The sequence below is a fragment of the Bidens hawaiensis genome, unplaced genomic scaffold, assembly GCF_021521415.1.
Source record: "Bidens hawaiensis isolate Kalapana, Puna unplaced genomic scaffold, B.hawaiensis_p1.1 tig00012849_1, whole genome shotgun sequence".
Taxonomy (NCBI): Eukaryota; Viridiplantae; Streptophyta; class Magnoliopsida; order Asterales; family Asteraceae; genus Bidens; species Bidens hawaiensis.
The window spans coordinates 351,211-362,767 of record NW_027492073.1 but is presented as its reverse complement, the minus strand read 5'-3'; the positions used below and the strand labels follow the sequence as shown (position 1 = coordinate 362,767).

At 35.0% G+C, this 11,557-nt stretch overlaps 1 protein-coding gene across 1 annotated transcript; it reads left to right on the top strand.

The window, feature by feature from the left end:
• Positions 1-3,934: 3,934 nt before the first annotated feature.
• Positions 3,935-8,411, top strand: LOC143542458 (serine carboxypeptidase-like 45). Its single transcript, XM_077035038.1, has 10 exons — positions 3,935-4,213; positions 4,357-4,458; positions 4,545-4,643; positions 4,915-5,007; positions 5,098-5,177; positions 6,567-6,848; positions 6,996-7,120; positions 7,197-7,289; positions 7,382-7,499; positions 8,133-8,411. Exons 1-10 carry the CDS (start codon positions 3,973-3,975, stop codon positions 8,280-8,282), a joined length of 1,383 nt encoding a protein of 460 aa, XP_076891153.1. The 5' UTR covers positions 3,935-3,972; the 3' UTR covers positions 8,283-8,411.
• Positions 8,412-11,557: the final 3,146 nt, after the last annotated feature.

Genomic DNA, 11,557 nt, shown 5'->3' with positions numbered 1-11,557 from the left:
ATAAATGTTATATTATAACGGTTTCATAATGATCAATGAACTTTTATGTGCAAACAGTTGTACTAAATTTTCTTCCTTCCTTTAATTGTATAATGAATACACATGCTTGATTTCTGCAAGCAAGGAGCAATGATAGGGTAAACATTCAACATGGTTGAAAACTTTGTAAACCTTCTCAATTTCAGGACAATCTTCAAGATTGGTAATTGACTCACTATAATAATGGATGACCAAAAAATTGAGGAGCTTTATTTTCAAGCTTGCTCATGGAAAAGGCTACAACATAACATGATTGTGGCAAACAAAATCCCTTCATACTCAAGCCACATTTATGATTTTATGAATTCTTTTTTCTAATATGTTTATTGGGAACCATTGACATCATCATTATCATCCATTCATTCATACTTACTCATATTCATTTCCAACATATTTTCTTGATAAAAAGAAACCAAAGTAATATTCCAAAAAGAGCTTTGCTTTTCATAATTTGGGGACCAAGTAATCACATTCATAACAAACTTGACAAAAAATCGATAAGCAATAGTTTGATTAACACATATATGATAAAACATGTCAAGAACCCTTGTGGCTTTATTTGTTTATATAAACATATGGATAAAGAATATACGATTTATCACTCGTCTTTAAATCTTTCTAAGGAACAAAGTAATCATATTCACGACATCACAAAAGATCAAAAACCCGTGTCTCTTTTTGTTTACATAAACATTTTGATAAAGAAGCCATGACTCATCACTTATCTTTAAATCTTTCTAATGGAAAATATATATATATATATATATATTATATATATATATATATATATATATATATATATATATATGAGAAGAAACTCAATCTTGTTTTTTGCTTTTAGAATCCAAGAAACTAAACCCCACATGATGATGACCATTGAAAAAGCCAATTTGCACAACCAACTTCTTCCACAATCCACATTTCCATATTTAATACAAGTCAAAAAAGCTTCGGTTTATAATGATTTTAAAAGATGAAGCATGACAATAATTGTTCCTAGTTTCCCCACCTAAAAGTCCATAGCTTCTTACCTTCTACACTCATTACAAAAACATATATAATTACTGTCCAATATTTAAAACTAATGACCTTTCTATATATTATACAGTAATTCAGTCTCGTGACTCGGCCATGAGGGCAATTATATAGTTTTTTTTAACTATTTAATTTGAATTCTTTGTAAAAATAATAAATTTGAAGTATTTATATTGGAAAGGCAAAATCTTTTTGAGAAAAAGCCATTGTTTGTATTCCTATAGCATCATGCGAATTGTCAATTCACTATGAATAAGAAAAACAAAAACAAAATCACAATTTACATCCTCATGCATGGAATTTTCGCAAAAAAAGACCCTAAACTTTTCACACTTAGTCGTTTGCGGGTTAAGGGGTCTGCTGACCCTGGAAGTGATCGGATATTTTTTCTATAAAAAATGACTATTTCTTCAAAAAAATGTGAGTTTTGCTCCTAATTGTAGTGAGGAGAGAACTCAATGCTGACATCGGTTAAGAAGTTTTAATTCCGTCACTCCACCTAGTCAATGGGAGATATGCAAGACGCTAGTTTCAAAAACACCAAAAAGCTTCCAAATCTTTCATACAATTAGATAAATCATTCATAACACACGTAAAATTTAAATGAGTCGCGTGACAATTATATATACCAAGTTAGCATCTTTGGTTGAATCTACAAGAAAAAAAATTTGTTTGCATACCTGGACTAAACTAACACAATGCATAGTTCAGTACAACAACATCATACTAAATTAACTCTAATTAGAAGACAAATTGTATATGCATAACTCAATCTTGGAACTTAATCAAGAACCCTTAAATCCCATTACTAATATAGCTCCAAATGTGTACAACTTCCTTATAGAAAGTGTCTCTTGGACAAAAAAATATGTAAGCAAAAAGACATAACTGACATTTTCTAAAGTTAGAGGACTAGTGATGCAGTTTGGCCTCACATCTTTTACAGAGAATAACACCTCAATCAGTTTTAAGTCAAACTCAAATCCCTAATCTGTACCCTAAAGAGTATGAATCTGCACTATATCTACCACATCACATGTGGCTTCTTAGGTAAAGTCATGTCATTCAACATTAATCAAGAAAAAAGAACAAAACCAAATCTTGTTCAAGATTACTGTTGATATTCCTCTGCTTATTAGTTTATTGGTTTATTCCATGTCAAGAATCTTATTGGGGATAAAAGATTGGATAAAGGAAGTAACTTTATAATAATATTTGGTGTTGGTTGTATGTATATTTATATGGTTACATATGTAACAGAATTTTTTGCTAAATAGATATAGTTACAAAAAGTATTTACCTATTTGGGTAGTTTCAATACTTTTTGTAGTTTTAATAAAAAAAACATCATATTCAATTATTTTTCCCACCCATTTTTGCTCCTTTTGATTTTCATTCTTTCAAATATCAGATGACTCGATTTCAGGCAATTCGATTTTTTTATGACGACGGTCGTTTCGGTGAAACCGAGGTATGCTTATCTCTTTCTTCTCCGGTGGCTTCCTTTCCTCTCCGGTAATGAATTCCGGTGACTTCCTTTCTTCTCCGGTTAGAACGTCGAACGGTGGTTTCAGACAATGTTTTAAGACGACGATTTCAGATATCGGCGATTTCAGACGTCGATTCGAACGGCGGGGTTCGTTTTGTGAACGACATGTGCACTGTGCACTTCGAATTTCATTTAGTTTTTTTTTGTGTGTGTATTGGTAAGTTATTTTAGTTCTATTATACATATTTAGTGAATAGATTTTTTTTTTATTTTCCATTACAGATGTAGTTTGCTATTTTTTAAGAATATTTTGAATTTTGAATTTTTTCTGGATTGTTGTTGAATTTTTGCATATGTTTTTTGAGTTTTTGTCGATTTTTGAAGCATTTTAGTTTTAATTTTTGTAGATTTATAGCTTTATTTTTTTCTTGCATAACCTTTTGATTTATTATAAAATTTTGTTTGAACTGTTGCGCAGATTGTTTTTATGAAGTTTTGGTTAAATTTTGATTCCAAAAAAATAATAGATTAAATACTACTTTTGTTTAATCATGTGCCCACTAATTATAGTTTGGATTTGGATTGTAATGGCTTCGTCCGTCCGGAATAGTGGTCGGCTCGGGCTACCTTTAGCCAATAGGAGCCGCGTACGAAATACCAGGCGTTACTTAGTTGGTCGTTAAAAAAAATGAAAGAAAAATGTAATTTAGGTAAAAAATAAATAAAAGAGAGAAAAATACCCAAATAGGTAAATATCTTTCAAAATACACCAAATAGGTAAATACTTTTTGTAAATACACCTATTTAGTAAAAAACTCTTACAATAATAAAGTTACAAAATTTATTATTATTGTAGGCAAGAGGCTCAGAAATCACCATCATTATCACTGTTTTTTGAACCTGTTGGGAATAGGAATAAGCCTGTAAAGCCACTTTTAGTGTGGAACATACTCTTGTTTGTTCTAAGGGTATAAAATAGTATATGTTGTCTTTTTCATTTCTATAAAAAAAAACTGATTAATCTATATGAAACAAAAGAGGGACCAAAAGCAACTTTTCATAAAAATTCTGAGACCAATGTACAGATGGACAGAGAATTCATCTTTCAAATAAACATCAAGCCCATGCCCACATGCTCATAGACCCCAATTCACACACTCTCACCATTTTCAGGCCTGCAAGTCACCAATAAAGCTTGCACCTTATAATCATTATAAAAAAACAAAGCATGCACACACCAAGTGTTTGTTTATAATCCATCCCCACTGAATATATATATAAAAACAATTTCATAGGCTTCATGCCCTCCACTGACCATAAACCACCACCTACAGTAGTATATACATATTGTTAGTTGGTTTTTCATTTTCATAAAGGGTAGTGAAATCTTTGGTTTGATTCTTGAAATCATGGCCACAATGGCTGCAATGCTTCTGGTGCTTGTACTGTGTGCTTTCATGGTGGTGAATGAGGCTTCACTGGCTGAACCTGACAAGATTTTGAAGCTGCCTGGTCAACCACAAGTGGGATTTCAACAATATTCTGGTTATGTGACTGTAGATGCCAAGAAAAAAAGAGCTCTTTTTTACTATTTTGTGGAAGCTGAAGTTGATCCAGTTTCAAAGCCATTGGTTCTTTGGTTGAATGGAGGTAAATTAAAAAAAATAATAATAATAACAAAAAGTTAACCCTTTACAAGAATGATGAAAAAGCTTGGGTTTTTATGAAAATTAGATTCACTTTTTTCATAAAGTTTTCATTTTTAAGCAAATTACATGGCAATTATCTTGTAGGGCCTGGATGTTCATCACTGGGAGTTGGAGCATTTTCAGAAAATGGGCCTTTTAGGCCAAATGGTCAGGGTCTGGTGAGAAATGAGTATAGCTGGAACACAGGTGAAGTAATTATTATTATTGAAAAAGATGATACCCTTTTCAAGATAGATTAATGAATTAATTTCACATTTTCTTGAAAATTTCAGAGGCAAATATGTTGTATTTAGAGACCCCAGTTGGAGTAGGGTTCTCGTATGATTCATCAAATTCATCTGCTTATGAAGTTGTCACTGATGCTATAACAGGTATTTCTGGTGCTTCTACTTTCTGTGAAGTATTTGTTTAGTTATCTTCTTTATGCTCTAAAAAGGTTTTTGATAAAAAGAACAAGCCCTTTTTTAGAACCTTAAAAAGGTTTTCTTTTTAATGTTTATACCTTCAAAAGACCATCAAAAGTTGTTTTCTTCATCTTCTTGCCATCTAAAATGCAGAAAAAAGGGTTCTTTTTTCTTTTTCTTCTTCTTTTTCATGTTTCTAAATCTTTTTTTTTTTTTTTTTGCTTTTTAATTTTTAAAGCTAGAGACAATCTTGTGTTCTTGCACAAATGGTTCTTGAAATTCCCTCAATACCAGCAAAGAGATCTTTTCATAACAGGAGAAAGCTATGCAGGTAATCATTACATGTTTAATTTCTTAAATTTTATTACAAAAGTTCATTTTTTTGTTTCATAATTTAATGTTTTTTGGGTTATTGTACCAGGCCATTATATACCTCAACTAGCAGAACTTTTGGTTATATTCAACAAAAAGCACAAGATTTTCAATCTAAAAGGAATTGCTGTAAGTGTTTCAAGATGTTAGCTTGGACTTTTTATATTAGTGATTAATATTTAATCAGTTCTTCAAATTTAACATAATTAATCAGCCAAATCAAATTGAGTTACAATTCCTAGAAATGGGATGAAATTGAGGGAAAATCAATCAAGATAGTTAGTTATACTGATTAATATTATACATCAATGAAGAAACACTAAGTGACCCCGGGCAGACTACGGATAATCTGGGGGTTAAATAGATGTTTCCCACGAGGGTTATGTCCGGCAAAGATGGTTGTTCTTCTGATGACCTGCAAAACAGACACCGTGAGCTCGTCACTGAGAATGGGGGGTACCTCCTTGTGACCACCCTCCGGCGTGAGAATCAGACTAGATTGCTCTTGAATATAAGTGTATATTAAGAGAAATTACTAGAGCAGATATATAATGGTATGAGATAATAAGATGATAATACCGTTCCAAGGTGTTGGAGTATTTATAACCGAAGGTAGGTTTCCAAGCAGGTACAGCCAGCTGTATAATATTCCTTTTCTACCAACTGTGGGCTACGTACGTGCCATGCTGGTTGGTGGGTAGGTAGCGGCTGATAGTGACAAGGCCGGCTATGCACTATTCCTTTTCCACCAACTACAGGCTATATACGTGCCACAATGAGGGTTGGTGAGTAGGCAGCGGCTGATAGTGACATTTCGCACTAGAGGGTGCTCCTCCTCGTACTGTTGTCGGTGAGCTGTCACCCTGTGATTGGTTCACGGGCTGCTTTGGTCAGATCTTGTCTATTTTGTCCATACCTTGGCAGGTATAGTACAAAAGATCTTCCAGAAGCGTACGGACTGGCTCATTTGGGCATGAGTATTCCCCCTCCCGCCTTGCTCATTCCTTCTTCAGGTGACACTGAATTATTGAGTTAGTGCATTGTGCGTGTAGCCTTGCTATTAGTGCGGGTAGCCTTCCCTGATGGCTTGTATCCGCAGCTGCGGGAACAGACGGGGTACTTCACCATTGGGAGGCTTTTCCTGCGGGAACAGCTGGCGTACTGCGCGTAAGGACGTCATCTCTCTGAGCGTGGTGGGTCCTGCAGATCCAGTTGGTCTCTGCGCAGACGTTCCTCTTTAAGGGAGTCTTGCGTGTCCAACTGCGCAGACGTCCCTCTTCGAGGTGAGTCTTGCGGGTCCAACTGGGCTCTGCTGGGACCTACCTCTTCAATCAACAAAGTACAAGATTTGACTTTATGAAGTCAAATCAATTAATTTTCCTGTGCCAAAGTCAAAATGCTAGCAAGGATAGTCAAGTTGATTATACATCCATAAAGTACTGATTTGACTTTAAAAGTCAACCTTTCAATATAGGTGTGATCATTCTAATTATTTTCTGTATTGATGTAAATATGCAGCTAGGAAATCCAGTTTTGGAGTATGCTACTGATTTGAATTCTCGGGCCGAGTTTTTTTGGTCTCACGGCCTTATATCCGATTCGACATACAAATTATTCACTTCTGCATGTAACTATTCACGCTATGTTAGTGAATATTATAGAGATTCGGTTTCGCCAATATGCTCAAAAGTTTATAGCGAAGTTAGCCGAGAAACGAGTAGATTTGTGGATAAATATGATGTCACTCTTGATGTTTGTATCCCATCAGTACTCTCACAATCCAAGATTATTGCTCCCCAGGTATATACACAATTTATAAAATTGGTTTCAGTAAAAATTTGTTTTTTTTTTCAATAAAAATACCAGCTTGATTTAAAAGTTTGTTTCTTGAAAAATAATCTGACTGAGAATATTATAAAGATCTTGAAATTATGTTGCTTTTTTCAGCAAGTAACCGAGAGGGTTGATGTTTGTGTGGAAGATGAAACCGTTAACTATCTTAATCGACGTGATGTCCGTAGAGCACTGCATGCGCGTTTGGTTGGAGTCCGAAAATGGGAAGTTTGTAGCAAGTAAGTTTTCATATACTATTTTGCAGGCCCGTTTCACTTATAAAATATGTTTTTAACATGTTTGACCCTTAAACAGCATTCTAGATTATGAACTGCTCAACATCGAGATACCGACAATCAACATTGTGGGATCGCTTATCAGAGAAGGGATACGCGTTTTGGTTTATAGGTAAACATGCACGTTCTTAATGTATTGAATATTTTAAAACCGGGTGTGGACATACTGAATTTTTGTGTAAATATTTTCTTGATTAAATATAGTGGTGATCAAGATTCGGTAATTCCGTTGATGGGGAGCCGCGCTTTGGTTAATCGCCTTGCTACTGAACTGGGACTCAAAACAACAGTACCTTACCGAGCATGGTTCGAAGGGCAACAGGTAGCAATCCATATTTTCAGTTTCGGGTTGAACATGACTGGTATTTTATTCGTGTCAAAAACATTAACCTAACCCACGCACACTTAAAAATCGTGTAAGCTGTATATCAGTACAAGTCAAACGGGTTGGCAGGTAATGATAAAGTTGTGAACTTGTTAATCGGGTTGGTGGATTGTGAAAAAATGGGTTAAATGGGTCATAAATGGGTGGCTCAACTAAACCAATTGGCGAGTTGACCTGTTTAAGTTTAACTAAGCGGGGTCTAATATAAGTCAATCAAGATACGACTCGTTTAACCCAGTTATCTAAACATGTCAAATGGGTTGGCAGATTGACGGGTGATAATCAAGTTGTAAACTTATTAATCTAGTTATGAAAAATGAGTTAAACAAGTTGTTGGGTCGACATGTTTAACTAAACAGGTTGGCGGGTCAACTTGTCTAACCAGGAGGGTTATACATGTCAACCCGAACATGACCCGTTAATTAAACGGCTTAATGCCAACCCAAAACATAATTATTTTTGTGTCATGTTCAGGTTAACTTGTTTAACTAGTAGGCAAGTCGACCATTTAACTAAACAGGTTACACATTAATGTATACCTTTTATTTGATGAATATGATATTATCTTAGGTTGGAGGGTGGACCCAAGTGTATGGGAACATATTCTCGTTTGCAACAGTACGAGGAGCATCGCATGAAGCACCATTCTCACAACCTCAAAGATCGTTGGTGTTGTTTCGGTCGTTTCTAAAGGGGAATCCTTTACCGGAAACGTTTTGACAGTTGGAAATATGAATAAGTTAAGTTATAGTCTGGGTTTGCATTGTAAGTAAATTTTGTCGTGATATCATCAATGGTAATCTGTAATTGAGTCAACCTGTTTTTTAATTTATTTTTTTTTGGCTTGGAAATATTGTGGAAGTTGAAAGAACGTACATTTGCATGATTGCTTTAATGTTGCTTGTGTAGTTTGAGTATTTTTATTTTTATTTTTATTTTAACGGCGTGTTCATGGTGGCGGTTTAAGGCGACGGCCAACTAGCAACAGTGGTGGTGATTCTGTTAAGATGGAGATGATGTTTTAGAGAGAAAGCAGATCGGTTTGTATGTGGAAGATGTACATGCAACGTTATCGACCGCCATAACTGATTTTCAAATAAAAATCTACTTACACTTTTTCACCCCAAACTAGTTATATATTTCAAACTTAAAACTTAAAATGTTTCAATTACCCTACTCAATTTGGCAAAACAAAATTCTAGTAACACGACCCGGATAAAACTTTTCAAACATATAAAAGTCGAAAAATTATGGTCCAACCATCACCAGTTATAATCTTTGAAATAAAACTTTTTTAAAATTTTTCATAATGACTTTTAATCCACCGACCAAATTAAGAATTGGAACTATGTTTGTCCTCGCATTTCTCAATTAGTCCCACATAATGGAGGGACAGAAGAAGTTGCTATTAATTACGGGTGAGGAAATGATGGCTTGGTTTTGTTAGCATTCCTAAACACAACCATAACTAGGCATGTTCAAAACGGTTTGGGACTAGGAACCGAAACCGGTTCCTAACCGGTTCTTATATTCAAAACCCCCTTTTAAACCGGTTCCAGGCTCGAACCGGTTAGGGAACCGAACCGGTTCTCCCACCCTCGGACCCCTAACCTATCTAACCGGTTCTTACCGGTTCCTAACCCGGTTCCTGTACCGTAACCGGTTCCAACCGGTTACAGTGTAAATTTTTTTTTTTTTCGTTTTTCGTTTGCGATTTGAATTCTAAACTACGATTCGTATTTGTATAACATGAAAAATAAAAAAAACAATTAACATAAAAATAAACAATTAACTGATGAAGAAAAGACAACTACTGAAGATGTTTGCCACTGAAGACAACTACTGAAGGTTGCCACTGAAGACAACTACTGAAGGTTGCCACTGATGACAAGTTGACAACTACTGAAGATTGCCACTGATGATAACTACTGAAGGTTGCCACTGATGACAACTACTGAAGGTTGCCACTGATCACAACTACTGAAGACTGCCACTGATGAGGAATACTCATCAGTGGGAAAGCTGCCACTGATGAGGAATACTCATCAGTGGGAACAGTCATCAGTTGAATCAGTGGGAAAGCTGCCACTGATGACAACTACTGAAGGTTGCCACTGATGAGGAATACTCATCAGTGGGAACATTCATCAGTTGCAGAGTTTGTTGTCACTGATGCAAAATATGAATCAGTGACACATCAGTTGCAGAGTTTCATCAGTTGGAACATCATCAGTTAAATATGTAACCATTGTACAATGTAAACTTGTTCATTGGATTTGCAATACAAGTGCATTTAGTTTTTTTTTTTTGTTTTTCGTTTGCGCGATTTGGATTCTAAACTATGATTCGTATTTGTATAGCATGAAAAATAAACAAAACAATTAACATAAAATTCATTTTATTTACTTTAAGAAGTTCAAAAAAAAAAGGTTACATGTTTTAAAATCTTCAAAAACAAACTAACAAAACATTAAACTTATAAATATAAAGTTGTGACATATTATTTCTAGAAAAGCCTTCTTGTTCGTCGTAATTATTGAGCGGCGACTTCTTCCTCGGAATTACTTGTAGAAATGCCTTCTTGTTCGTCGTGCACTCGAACATCAGGTGGTGTTTCATCTTCGAGAGTGGTTACGTGTTGAATACGATCGATTGAGTCCAAGTGATCCTTTAAGCAAATGCACATCTCCACCGACTCCGAATTTAGTCTTGTTCTTCTCACCGATATTACCCTGCCACTAAGAGAAAAAGCGGATTCCGAAGCTACCGTAGAAGCTTGGACGGTTAGTAAATCACGGGCCATGGTGGCAAGAATCGGAAACTCGGTTTCCTTTACCTTCCACCAAGCCAAAACATCAAAAGTGCCATATTCCTCTTCGGATAAACCGGTAGAGTAATCATTTGCACTATACCTTCCTAGTTCGCTTGAAGGGGTGTTACCCCTTTGTTTTTTAGCCGTTACGTTGCGAACGGTGTTCATAAGGCTAATCATGGGATCTCGTACTCTAGTAGCACTTGAACTTGATGAAGACCCCCCCGGCATAGGCATGTGTATGTTTGACCCATATTTATTTAAATAAAAGTCATACATAAATTTAAAATTCAAGTTAAAATCATTTTTTGCCTCTGTTGAAAAGTTTGGGTCAACTTCATGCATATCTAAGGCTGAAAAAATTTCGTCTATCACACATTCAACCCCCGTAACATTTAACATTGGGTTTAAAGCGGCGGCGCAAGTAAAAACCGGTGGCAATTCAAGAAAGTATTTTTTTAATTTAAACTTCATTGGTAATATGATGTTTGAAAACATTGGACTTTTATTTTCAAATTCTTTAAGATTGTTAACGATTAAAAATAACTCCGAAATAACCAAGGGACTTGTCGGATAATACGTTCCCGATAGTTTCGTAGTTGATGTTTTAAAAACTTCAAGAAAAGTCGATAAGTCATTGATAATTTCCCATTTCTCATTTGAAAAGGGGATTGCCAAATCATTCTCGGCAAGACTAGAATGAAACATTTGTAAAGTTTCTCTTTGTTTCAAAGCACTTTGAAACATTATGCAAGTGGAATTCCATCGATGAGGTACATCCCAATTAGCTCCCAAAGCTTTTCTTCCCGTATCTTTACAAAATTTTCTATATTCCATTTGTCTTTTTTTACTTTTCTTAAAAACTTCATGTATCATTAGGTCTAAAATCGTTTATAACCGATGTAACCTCATCCGAAGCAAGTCCGTCTTGCACGATTAAATTAATGATATGTGCAACACACCTTGAGTGAAAAAATACACCATTGCAAATCGGCGTATATTTTAATTTTAATTTATCAACCACCGATGTATTATTCGACGCGTTATCAAATGCCATTGAAAATATTTTATTTTCTAGTTTATAAGTTTTTATAACATAATCTAAAATTTCAAACAAATTATCTCCCGTATGTGGATACTCAAAGAGTTCGAAAGCAATTGTGCGTTTCATCATTTCCCACGA

Coding starts and splice junctions, on each gene's coding strand:
- LOC143542458 (XM_077035038.1), top strand. CDS start 3,973: ATGGCCACAATGGCTGCAATGCTTCTGGTGCTTGTACTGTGTGCTTTC. Junction 4,214..4,356: donor GGTTCTTTGGTTGAATGGAG/GTAAATTAAAAA, acceptor ATTATCTTGTAG/GGCCTGGATGTTCATCACTG. Junction 4,459..4,544: donor TGAGTATAGCTGGAACACAG/GTGAAGTAATTA, acceptor TGAAAATTTCAG/AGGCAAATATGTTGTATTTA.